This window comes from Notolabrus celidotus, chromosome 20, assembly GCF_009762535.1.
Source record: "Notolabrus celidotus isolate fNotCel1 chromosome 20, fNotCel1.pri, whole genome shotgun sequence".
NCBI lineage: Eukaryota > Metazoa > Chordata > Actinopteri > Labriformes > Labridae > Notolabrus > Notolabrus celidotus.
The window spans coordinates 4,783,741-4,797,175 of NC_048291.1; the positions used below are offsets into that span (position 1 = coordinate 4,783,741).

Consider the following 13,435-nt stretch of genomic DNA (forward strand, 5'->3'; position numbering starts at 1 on the left):
GTAATTAGAAACTGTGATCTCTGAGAGCCTCGCAAGTGTGGAGGAAATGAAAACACTCCAAGTGCGAACGAGCTCTGTGCGGCGCCTGTGCTGCGCTGCTGGAGGGTGCCCTCGTTTGTGTGACCGGGTTCTTCAGCAGTGCTTCTTCCAGAGCATGTTGAGGGCTCTTACAGCACTCCCCAGAGCAATCAGGACCTCTGCCCCCCCTTTCCCCTCAACCCCCATCCCGCTGTCACACTCGCTGCTGCTCTACACTTGAGCTCTGCTGTTTGAACACACAGGGGTTGCTGCTGCGTGATTATAGGTTACTGAAGAGCTAAAGGATATTCAAGCTGATCAAAGGTGGAGGCACCGCGGCCTTCATCTTCTCTCTTGCTTGTTTATTTCATATTAGGAGGCTCAGTCAGTAATCCACTTACAATTTGGTAGCAGTAAATGTAACTTTTTACAAATTTGGGGTACCTTGCCTAACACTACCCCATGATTACCACTCAGAACACACTCACCACTCGTCCTGGCCTTCATCTTGTCTCTTGTTTGTTTCTTTTGCATTAAGAGGCTCAGTCAGTAATCCAGTCACTGTTTCATAGCAGTAACTAGTAAATGTAACTTATTACTAATTTGGGGTATCTTGCCTAACATTAACACCTGATCACCTTTCAGAGCAGACTCAACTCGTCCTGACATTTTCTTGACTTCAGCAGCAGCACGAAGCAGAAAGCTGGTTGAAATATTCCAGAGATTCTGCTTGAGGGGTACAAGACTGAGAACATACTGAATCTTTGAGCCCCTGACACAGCTGCCATATTTAACCAATGAGAGGTCAGGATGCTGTGGAGCATTGTATATTTAGGTTAATGTAATGGCAGCTGCATGAAACAGAGACAGGGTGATTCCTCAAATGGTACAAAAGCAATCGAGTGTGTTAAATGCACATGCATGTTTTGAAAATCATGAGCTGTTCGGGCGCCGTTGGCTTAGCGGTCTAAGCGCACGCCCCATATACAGAGGCTATAGTCCTGGTTGCAGAGGTCGCAGATTCAAATCCAACCTTGATCATTTACTGCATGTCCTCCCCCACTCTCTACTCCCCACAATTCCTGCCTCTCTTCAGCTGTCCTATCAATAAAGGCAAAAATGCCCCAAAGATATAACTTTAAAAAAAAAGAAAATCATGAGCTGTGATCAGAAAATAGATAATAGCGGTAAAAGATGAAAAACCACAAGTGCTGTAACTTGTGAGGACTTCTGTCTCAGTTTTATTTGGTATTGTTTTCTCTTTCACAGTAAATGTATGTTTGATGTAGCTGCAGCCTCTCTGGTGACGTCACCCTCCCTTGCCCTCCCTCTGGAGACTCCTCCCATTGAAGCTATTGTTTATCGGTGCTGCTGAGGCAGCTGTTTCTTCCGTGTGTGTGTGTGTGTCTGTGTACGTGTGTATGGATGTGTGTGAGTGAGTGGGTGGGTAGGGGATGGCGGCGCATGAGATCACTGGTGAGCAGCGAGCAGTCCCCTGCGCCATGTGGAAATCCACAAAGACGACTTCCTCTGAAACTAATTAATCGACGCCACAAGCCCATTACGCTCGGTTAAAACAATTAGCATCTGCACATTGCGTGGGGAAAGCATTGTCATCTCAGGCGAGGACGGGGCATCACGCTGGGATATGAATGCCTGTGTGTGTGTGTGTGTGTGTGTGATCGAGCTGGAGCTTCATTCGAATCAATGAAGCTGAGCGCCATATGAGGCAGATGTGTGGATACGGGATCTATGGAATGTCTTTTCCAGAGCAGATGTATAGGGGAGGAGATGCCCCCTTCTGAACCAGAGGAGGGTTTTAAATTCCCAAGATTCTTTTCCTTTAAAGGGGAATGAATGTCTTTTACAAACTGGGCTCTATTTCAGGATAATTTGGAGTCTTAATGTCTAATAGATACAAATACACTCCATGTCAAATTTCTCAAGTTGAACGCTTCAGCCAGCAGCCATGAAAATGGGCTTTAATGGCTGCAGCATGATCTTCTGCTGCAAACGCAGATGAAGAAAGTGTGTCCACTTTAAGTGTTGGTGTTTATCACAAACGTGATTAGGTTAGTCTTTAAGTGTCTGAAAACATCACAGACACATCCAAGAGTCTAAAACCTACAGAGACGGACCTTTTCGTTTAAGAGTAAGATGAATTTTCAGAATTAGAATCATGAATACTGTGTTTATAAGTCGCTCTTCATTGCACTCATTAAAGCAGGAAGAGTGTAGGACTAAAAATAGGAAGTAAGAAAAATAAACACAAAAAGTAAAGCCGCAAGTGGGGATGAACGGGCCCTCGCACACCTGCAGCAACCACCTCATGTGAGCCACTGCCTGACATGAGCCACTGCCTGATGATTTGGTGAGATTTTGTGCACTTTGAACCCCCCAAAAATCTGTTTCCTGTTTATGGCGAGACATGTGCATTTTTATTATTTTTTTATTTTATAATTTTGGGCCTTTTTGGTTTTATTCCATTGGACAGCTGAAGAGAGACAGGAAATATGGGGAGTAGAGAGTGGGGGAAGACATGCAGGAAATGGTCGACCGGTCAGGACTCGAACCGGCGACCCCTGCGATGAGGACAGTAGCTTATGTATGTGGGGCGCTTAGACCGCTAGGCCATCAGCGCCCCCGAGACATGTGCATTTGATGCACCGCCTGAAAGTCTGCCACGCCCACAATTTTAGTCTGAACGGTATGCTGCTAACAATTCTGAATCTTCAATTTGTCTACTATAGAATTTTTTGCCAGACCCATAAAAATTAAAAAAAAGTCACCAGGCCTGATTAGCGTGTCAAATTTGGCACGCTTTCATGCATGCTGAAGGCTCCAAAAATGTAACCATTTAGGTGGATGAATAATAATAACAATCTTTAGGTTTCCAATAGGACCTTTGCCGCCACTGCGTGTCAGTGCTCAGGCCCTAAATATACAATTTGTACAAAAACAATGAAAACACAGAGTGCAGAGAATTTACAAGTTGAGCTATGTGCAAAAAAAGCACAGAGAATTGGAGAAATAAACCAAATGTTCAGAGCTTTGGCAGCATCCTCTTCTCTGATTCTTCCATCAGAGACTCAAGGTCCAGCTGAACTACGTCACTGACTTTATAGATCCGTTTATTGAGTCTGTTGGCTTCCACTACCCTCACCCTAATAGGATAGCTCTGGCCACCAAGGGCTCATTAAATGTCCTCAGACTTGTCCTGCAAGATGTTTAAGGACCTCCTCAGGAAGTGGAAGCAGCTCAGGCCTTTCTTGTAGAGTTCTTGGCCAGGTGCAGTTTGTTGTCCAAGTGCACTGGCGAGTACTTGGAGTCCTTCAAGATGTCCACACTGGTCCCCTAGATGGTAAAGAGGGATCTAAGGACATGAGTTACATACAAAACTGGTGCCTCCAGTCCTTTTGTGTTCAATTCATCTGTATTTCTGCACACTGACCAAGCGTTGCAGTACCGCCGGGAACCTTTGGGGCAGTGTTGAGCAGCCTGACCAACAATTCAAATCAGACAAGCAAAACACAACAAAGAAGAATGCTTTCTTGAAAAAAGAAGGGAGTCTTTGAGAGCATGAAAGAGCATGCCTAGCTGGGCAGTTTGGTCACACGCCCTCTAGTGGATGCATTGTGTAAAGAAGCAATGTGAAGCATAAATGAGCCTTAAATTGAAGTTCTTTAAATGGCGTAAACTGCAGCGTTCAACTTGAATTTTTGCAGCTATATTTCATTGGAAACTTGAACTACATCAAAGAAAAGAGTGCAGAGGTTTAAAATATCAGAGCTACTCTTTAACTTCTTGTGGTGAGGTCATTTAAACCATCTGAAGTGCAGGGAACATGTGTTTTTCTCTAACCCACGGACCCTCACCCCGAGCCCACTGCTTCCACTTCAGCCAGATAATAGCCGGCTCCTCCTAACCCCTATTAGCGGCTCAGTCAAACGATCCATCCATTCCCATTGAGCGTCGACCACATGGAAGGCCCATTTCTTCCCTGTTGTGCTGAAATGAAGGCGACGCGGACCGCTTGACAGGGTAATTACTTTTAATGAAATAATACGGCCATTGTAGACAGCAATTAAAAGTCGCTCTCACTCCACTCATTAGAGGAACTTACAGTTTACTTTCATTCCTCCGTTTTCTAATGATCCGAAGGCAGGCCTGTTAAATCGAAAGGGCTGGAGCATGTTAACCCCTGGGGACCGGCCCTTAGGTCCTGTTGACTGTGAGAGCGCACAAACAAAGAGCGGAAGAGAGAATAAAGATGAGACAGAGAGAGGAAAATAAAAGTTTTTTTTTTTTTTATAAACCTGGTACATTCGGAACGGATCCACCAAACTTTCCACGAGTCGGAGCTCAGCTATCTGCTCGGGAGACTTCCAGGAGTCCCCAGGTGAGAAAGAAGGTGGAAGGGGTTCAGTATCTGAAGACAACATCAAAACATAATCTCCTTTTTCTTCTTCGTGTGTGAAACAAGTGAGCAAACAAACATCAGAGGTGCTGATATGTAATCAAAGAGCCAGGGTTTTTCCAGATCCTGTGATCTCATTTCATATAGTATCGATAGAACTATAAAAATGCATTAAAGCAGCAGCAGCAGCAGCGGTCTTCTTTTTAAAACATGCCAGCCAGCTTCAAGAAGTGTTTGCAGAGCTAACAAATGCAAATTGACCACCATTTCCTCACAAAAGTAACATTTCCATATTGCCTTAATGGTTTTTCTTTCTCCAGTCGTCCTTCTCATGAATTCACACCCAGCAAGGCTTTTCTAACTCCATCTCTGCCCCGCTTCTCCTTTTTTTTCTCTTTTCTCTCTGCAGCAATTTGGAAAGATTTTAGATGTGGAGATTATCTTTAATGAGCGAGGATCCAAGGTAAGTGAACTAGAACGCCAGCTGCTTCATTACCATGTACTTCTTCTGTTTCCTAATGATGGCATTAGTGTAGTGTGTACATTGGCTGAGAGTAGTGGTCCCTAAGCCTGGTCCTGGAGAGCTACGTCCTCCACATGCCTCTCCGTTTTCCCGTTCTCCCCTCCTCCCCTCCTCCCTATTGTTTTTGTTGTTGCAGCTCTAACCCAAGTTGTGAATCATTAGCCCTGTCAATCAATTCATTATTGAGCTGTTTCACAATTCACTTAATCCAGCAGCAGGCTGCAGGTCCTCAAGCTTATGGAATTTAAACTGCTTGTTTAGGGACCACGGTTCTCTTTGAAGCCGGTATTATTCAGCCTCTATCTTTTTTGTGTTTTGATAAACCATTGTTCAGGTAAAATTAAGGCTTTGGGATGTTTTCCTAACAAATGTAATTCAGTGAAAAGGAATTTCTTTATTCAATAATCCCTTTACAATTCAAACTTTGAACACAAAGGACATGATTTGTTTTCTATATGGAGGCTTTTAAATATTCATTTACATCCAAACTGAATCAATTTGTCAATTTAAAAGAGCAAATCAAAGGATAAGTGCGAGGGAATCGTCAACACAGCCAATAAAATAGACTTTAAAAGAACTCAAACCAAACATATGTTAGCTTGTCTCAGTCTGCGGCTCTTTACCTGAAGCACATTGATTCGCAGGGTGACAGATATTCAATCTTATTTCTTACAGAGGGCTCAAACAGCTGGTCATTGTAGGCATTCATTAGGGGTGTTAAGACTCACCGATCCAAGCCGGTTACTGATCTTAACGTTAAAGATCCGGGTGCAACGGTGTGTGGCACTCTGGATCGGTAAAGATGGAGGAACCAGTCGATGGTGCAGTTTCAGAGATGTGATGTGGTTGATTGAGGGTATATAAAATAATGTTTTATGTACACTACCAGTCAAAAGTTTGGACACACCTTCTCATTCAATGGTTTTTATTTATCTTAATTATTTCCAACATTGTAGATTAACACTGAAGACATCCAAACTATGAAATAATCTGGTTTTGCCATAATCTGGATTACAACAGTAGTCAAACAGGGCCATCCATTGTGTACTAACCCTACCTCTGAACAACACAACTGATGGTCTCAAACACATTAAGACTAACTCTTGACAAGGCTCATGCTAATTAGAAACCATTCCAGGAGACCACTTCATGAAGCAGACTGAGAGAATACCAAGAGTGTGCAAAGCTGTCATGAAGGAAAAAGGAGGCTACTTTACAGAATCTAAAATATGAAACATATTCTGCTTTGTTTAACACTTTTTAGTAAATTAGATAATGCCACATATGTTTTTTCATAGTTTTGATGTATTCAGTATTAATCTACAGTGTTTCAAATAATTAGAATAAATACAAACCCTTGAATGAGAAGGTGTTTCCAAACTTTTGACTGGTAATGTATGTAAAAGGTTTATTTATGTTCAAATCAGTCAGGCTGTACTAACAGTGCAGCCAGTGTATGTTGGATTGGGTCAAGATAAACCTTCTGCTTGCTCAGCGACATGTTTTTATGTTGCATGATGTAAAAATGATAATTCCAAAAAAGATAGAGTCAGCTGAGCGAAATATCTGAAATATTTGGAGTCAAATTTCACCGTCAGCAATCCAACAGGACTGTTTTTTTTTGCACACCTTGAACCATGTGTGTCCTTTATGTTTCAAAGATGATCTAAAGCCCGAATCCAGTCAAGCTATGAGAGAAAAATATCCCCGGCTCTGCTGCTCCTCCTGCAGAATCAGTCTCCTAACCACCTACCATGGACAGGTGAAGCCTGCGGTGGTGTGAACAGCCGAGTGCTACTCATCCAGCTGTTCACTTAATAGAGTGTACTAAGCTCCACAGCTTTCCATTCATAAAAGAGACAGGATCCCCGGCTTGGGTGTTGAGGCATGAATACTATTGATTCCCATTCATACCTGGGAGTAGTTTGGGTTGGTATACAGGCACGCGGGGGGAGCCTGGAACCCGGAGACGCCGCTGCACTCAGCCTCCCTCTGCCAGACAAGATTGAGCACCGGATAAACCTGCCTCCTCCGCCGTAACAAGCATTTATTGTTTGTGCCCTACAAAGCCATTACCCATGATGCCCCTCTTTCTCTCCTGCACCCTGTGTGCTACATAATGAACCGACCAGGCCATTAATAAACAATCTATTTCCTATGAAGCTTTGGCAATTTGCATTCAATATGTTTGTCTCTTTTGAAAAATGGTGGCCCCTCTCTCCCCTCTTGTAAGCTAATTATTTGTGCATGATAAAGGAAAAAAAGATAGAGGGGTAACCACAGTCGGGTGAATGTCCAAAGGATTAATTTTGCCCTCAATTCCTTTTTTGAATTTATTTCTTTATCTCTCTTTCCCCAAGGACAGGTCCCATGTTATTTATGCTAGGAAAAGCAGCCCCGGAGATCCTGCACATGCATACCGGATCACGCCGCTCACCATCTCTCACATGTATTACATCCTCAAGCAATTATCAGGCAGCGTCGGCAACCCTACCCCCTCTCGCTCCCCCCCCCCCCCCCCCCCCTCCTCATGCCTCTATAAGTATATAGAAACCAAAGGAATGGGACTTGTTTGGCCAGCGTATCATAATGCTCCCACTATAAAGCTCAGGTCCAGTATCCCAGTCCACATAACTCAAGGATGTGACAAACCCCCCCCCCCAAGGGAGCGAGGGGAGGCAGAGAGCTGGCTGGGGGGATGGAAATGAGAGGTTGGGTGTATTTTTAAGGCGATATCCCCCGCTCTTCTTTATCACTGAGGATGGTATTTGCGATGACACCATTCACTTTTTCGCATCAATGGGCCGGTGTAATTTTTGCCTCCATAAAAATGTCCCACTTATTAGAGCAGTGGATTAGAAACAGTCAGAGATCAAGTCTCTCTGCAGACTCTCCCTCTGCTGTTGCCCACTTTTTCAAAGGAGACGGGCGGGGGGTGGGGGGGTAGGGGTAGGGGGTGGAGGGGGGGGTTTTGTTTGAGCGGCCAAGCTGCTGAAGTTGTGTAGATAATTATACGACTATTATGGCAGCTAACAGTGTTTTGCATCCGCTGCTTCCCTGACATTCACCCATGGCACCAGTGCTGTGCTGTTTAATTGGGTAAAGCAGGCAGGTTTGTTGGTGTTGTTGTGCGAGGTCATGTCACCGTTATCCTCTCTCCTCCTTGGATCTCTCTGTTTGCTGTTTCCTGACGCCTCACTAACTGCCTCTAATTAATCTGGCTGCTTACAACTCGACTCTGCCGCCGCTGCTGCTGCTGCACACCTATTCCTGTCTTCTCACCTCTCTTTCCCTTCTCTTTTCTCTTTCTTTGTGTGTGTGTGTGTGTGTGTGTGTGTGTGTGTGTGCACCTTTTCCCTTCTTCCTCTGCTGGTGGCTAACGTGGCACTCTCAGGGCTTTGGGTTTGTAACTTTTGAAACAAGCACAGATGCTGATCGTGCACGGGAGAAACTAAACGGTACAATCGTAGAGGGACGCAAAATAGAGGTGCTTTCATTTTTCCTCTTTTCCCCTCATCTTTCTATACTTCCTGCCTGCTGCCTCCTAAATGTACCTTCAAAACCAATGCATTAGCATGCGGCTGCAGCGTGTGTGTGCGTGCACGCGTGTGTGTGTGTGTGTGTGTGTGTGTGTGAATATCTGCATCCCCTGGATACATGCATGCATAATGGTGCATATAACTTGCTCTGAGTAGAATGCGGGATCCAGTACATGTCGACCCGGACACGCCAGTTGTCCATCATTACCTGACAATGCAGAATGAATGCATGCCATCATCCTTTGGGTTCCCGTCTAATCTGAGAAGACCTGCATCCCCCCCTGTCACCATCGTTTAGTGTTGCCTGCTCTTATTCTGCTCTTGTTTACGACAAGCGGATCCCCTCCACTCAGTCATTCTCATCGGGTCAATAGAAGAAAATCAAAGCACTGTCTGTGTTTTTCTTTTGGAATCCATTTGTTTATCCAAGCAATTACTGAATTTGGAGGATGTTCTTTTTGTCTTTTTTTTTTTATCCATAATTGGTGCATGATTTTCCTCCTCTTTCCAGTAATTTAGTAATCTGTCTGAAAATTGAGAATGATGAATACATTTATATAAAAAAGGTGGACCAAAGTGCCGCCGTGAACATTTGACATGATCATCTTTAATTTGTCTGTTATTTTAAGGATTTGTCCTTATTTGTCTTGGTTTGCTGCCTGCTCTCCTCCCACCCTGCCTGGATAGTAAAAGTGAAGGTGAAGTGATACTAAGATGTGTGCTTTAATGCTTCAAACAGGTGAACAACGCAACAGCACGAGTGATGACAAACAAAAAAGTGGCCAATCCCTACACGAATGGTAAGTGACAAAAAACATGGACTGTGTTTAAGAAGTGGACTAGGTCAGGTTAGTATCCGTGATGTCACCTATCTGTTCCTGAAGCGCTGTTTTGAGGACAATCATTGGCGGCAGCCATATTGGAAACGCTGAACTCAACATAACTGCTGTTGAGCGAGTGTGAAGTAAAGAGGCGGGCTTTGAGCCTCCTAGCCAACAGCTACAGTCAGGGCGTAAAATTAACTTTTCACCTCATCTGTCATTGGCTAGTGACCTCCAATCCAAAAATTTACTGGCCAAAAATATTTTTCACCGGCCAAATAAAAAAAAACATGTCTTATTTGATTTTATATAGTAACAGCGTTGTCAGTTTTCCAGTTTTCTTTTAAACGTTGTACGGTGACATTACTTCTTTTAGCTGTCTGTTCCTCTTCTCCATCGTCTCCTGCCTTTTTGTTTGTGGTGGCTTCACGCCATGAATGTGCCGCCACATCTTCCTTAAAACTCTCTTCCCGCCGTGCGTCTTCAAGAAAAGGGAATGAATAGAGCTCCAGTAGCTGACGCCACGCCGTTCCCGGCGCAAGTACAGCGCGCCACAAGGGTCAAAATAGCCTGACAGTGGTTTTACACACCTAACAAATTTTTAAACCCGCCATTGGCGCTTGGCGGGTGTAAATTTTACACCCTGGCTACGGTGTTCCCACCTGTCAATCAAGTCAGCTGTGCCTCTCACAATGGAAAACTTGTATTCTAAATATCTTTGAAATTGCTGCGTTAGGAAAAAATTCAACCCCTGTACAGTGTGTGCCGATCCAAAAATGAGCTATCCAGACTACACTCTTTTTTTTGTACTAGGCTGTAAACATGTTTGCCTCAATCAAGCGGCAATCTCCAGTCTCAAACTATGAAGCCCATGCTGAAGTGTTAAAAACTGCAATACATCAAGAATCCACTTGAGGCTGGCTGCAGAAACACCGGAAACCACATAGATATGAATGGGAATGAGACGATCTTTGCAGCATTAATAAACATGTTTACAGCCTGGTTCAAAAAACGGCTTGGCTCTATGAAGCTAATCTCTCTATCGGCACACACTGTACGGGGGGGGGGGGGTAAAAAATTTCTAACGCAACGGTTCATTAGATATTAAGATTACTAGTTTTTGCCCATATAAGGCCATGACTGACATGACTCCCGGTCGGGAACACATAGCTGTTGGCTAAGAGGCTCAAACTACGTCACACTCTGCCTGGTTGAGTTCCGAATTTCCAATTTGGCTGCTGCCGTCGATTGGCTTCAAAACAGCTCTCAGGAACAGATGGGTGACGTCACGGATACTACGTCCATATTTTATACAGTCTATGGCCTCAATTCAGGCGGGCGGAGGTTGCTGCTTGGATACGATACGATACACTTGTCCTGGACTCAAGTGCTGAACATGCTCAACTACCTTCCTAGAAGTGATTAAAAACAAAAAACAATATGCTGGTTATTAATCTCTATTTTAATCTCTATGTGGTTTCTGGTACTTCTGAAGCCAGCCTCAAGCGGATCCTCCAAAAACTGCAGTTTTTAGCTCTTCCGCATTGGCCTCATATTCTTAGACCAGAGGTTGCTGCTTGGTTGTAAAGTGGAGTCAACATAGAAGTGCCTGAAACATGCTTTTTATTCTAATGGCCAGCTGGGGGCGACTCCACTGTTTGCATATAGGTCTATGAGAAAACAGGCACAGCTCCCACTCGTTTAATCCCCTCAGTAAACATTAGATTTTAGAGTATCACTCACTTTTTCAGCAGAAGCATGATGTTCATTTAGTAAATTATGATCCCATTCAGACTGTAATAAGAGTTTGCTTTATCCGTCATTGAAGTATTTCTACTTCAGGCCCCAAAAACTACTGGGGAAAAATGTAGAACTTGATGTATTATGGTGTAGTTCACAAACCAAAGTGTGACTCAGAGTGTCTCCGTCCACTTCTCATACACAGCAGTCTATGCATAATGCCTGAACACACCTTCCCATACTGATCTTACTGTGCTCTGATTGTTTTCATTCACCAGGCTGGAAGCTGAATCCAGTGGTAGGAGCTGTCTATGGTCCTGAACTGTATGCCGGTAAGAGCCCCGCAGCCCCCTGAAGTCAGAATTTTGAGCGTCTTTCTCTCTCTGCCTCTCCCCCCATATGTACCGCTCCATACCTGAGGCCACTATCAGCCGCAACCAATCCGAATCTGACCCCTGAAATTCTACAATCGGGCTCATCCTGCACCTACTGAACATGAAATTCCCCTTGAATCAAAGTGAATCTGAGAGCGGGGCCCAGATAAGCAGTGGATGATCCAAGCTTCTCTGAGTGGCTGAGGGAGCCTGAGCCATTGTTTGCGCTGTGTGCAACTGTAAAGCTGAAAAAAAAAAAAAGATTTCAAGAGCAAGCGCCCCTGCAACTCTTATCAGATTGTGGAGGCTGCTGCTGTGGATGGATTTGCCAAGTGCGCCAGATTGACTTTTACAGAGCTAACCGAATAAGGGAGATTGAGTGAGCGATATTGTTGGCACCTACCCTGTCGAAGGCCGCTATTCCTTCTGGTCTCAGTAATGGAGGAATGAGATGAGCTCAGTGGGGTTTTCCCTATCTCTCTCTGCCTCGACATGCCAGCTTTATTGCTGTATGTTATATGAACCCTTTGCATTTTAATGAGGGGGAAATGGTACTATTTCATTTGGAAGAAGTGCTGAGCACATCGCGCCACTTTAACGGCTTTCCTTTCTGCTCATTAGACTAAAATCTGTTCATTCCCCGGACAGCTTTACGGCGAACCTCTAAATAACTGTCCATGACAGAAAGCAGTCATCTATCATTTTTATTTCATCCCCAACCCCTCACCCGCTCCATGCCTCCTCCTTCCCTTCCCTCCAATCCACCTCCTCCTCCCCCCAGACACTCCATTGGTTTCGACATCTCCCCCTGATAATTATACACACTGAAAAACACACACACTCATCCCTTATGCTCATATACAGTACGTATACATTATCGCATAGTCAAGTGGAGTTTCCACCAAATTAGAAATCTGGACAATAAGGGAGAATAAAACTTGAGCCTTATTTTGCATAATCAGAACCATTACATTGCTGTCTTTCAGAGCGACCAGACTCCATCAATAAAATCATTGATTTTACTCTGCAGAGCGCATTGGAGGCTTGACCTCTGCTGCTTGGACTGGTTTGGCTTTTGTACTTTTGTGCGACTTTTAGGAATAAGTGCTGATCCGACGCAAAACAGAGTAACTGAGCATGGGGCAGACCAGCAACCGCAGTGTTCTGCTGGATAGAAAAACTGGTCTGGACACCACTCAGGATTAGCAAAAGGACGTAAGCCAACCGGAGGTGGAGACACTCTACAACCAAGCCTTGATGGCTGTGAACAGTATGTAATGTTCACTAGCAAGGACCACGCCACACAAGGACATACGTTTGAACATTTAATGAATCATTTGTGCGTAGTGTGGCCCAGAAGAAGGAGACTCAGGATGGGGGTTCAGTCTCAGCGTTATCCTACCAGATCTGATCTTGATCCATGTAGTACCTGGAAGTAGACAATGGCATAGAAGATGCGAGCAGAAGTTGAGTAGGAGAGGATAAGGAAAAAGGTTAAGTGGAGTAGAGAAAGATGAGGGAGGGTGGGTTGAAGAATCACAGACAAACAGTTGGAGTAGGCCGGCTATGTTGAAGTAGGGTTGTCAGGTGATTGAGGGCGTGGTTTAGGTGTGGTCCTGCTCCCAAGTTTAAGTTAAAACCTTAACTTATTTTAATACCAGGGTATAATGCTGCTCTCTACTTTGAGGACTAAGAAGTTTAATCACGACGGGGAACGTTTTTAAGGCTAGCTAACGATAGTAAATCAGAAGTTTAAAAGTTTTAAGATAAGATAAGATACTCCTTTATTCGTCCCACAATGGGGAAATTCCTGGAGCTACAGCAGCAAACAAGAAGGTGTACAGTACAATAATTTCAACAAGAATATATATAGAAAAAAAATGTCCATCAGAGGAGACAGATTGGCCATAATCCTCCTGTCAGCCACCACCTCCACAGGGTCCAGGACTGAGCTGGCCTTCTTCCCCAGTTAGTTCAGTCTTGCTCTCCTGTATCCTGTCCGC

The 13,435-nt window shown here is 44.3% G+C and overlaps 1 protein-coding gene across 1 annotated transcript in view; it reads left to right on the forward strand.

Annotated features, from left to right (window-relative positions):
* The window catches only part of LOC117832468 (RNA binding protein fox-1 homolog 3-like), a 366,580-nt gene that overhangs the window by 315,093 nt on the left and 38,052 nt on the right, over positions 1-13,435 (forward strand). The window contains exons 6-8 of the mRNA XM_034711616.1: positions 4,845-4,898; positions 9,237-9,297; positions 11,337-11,390. Of these exons, the coding sequence (XP_034567507.1) occupies positions 4,845-4,898; positions 9,237-9,297; positions 11,337-11,390 (169 nt within the window). The remainder of the gene's footprint in view (positions 1-4,844; positions 4,899-9,236; positions 9,298-11,336; positions 11,391-13,435) is intronic.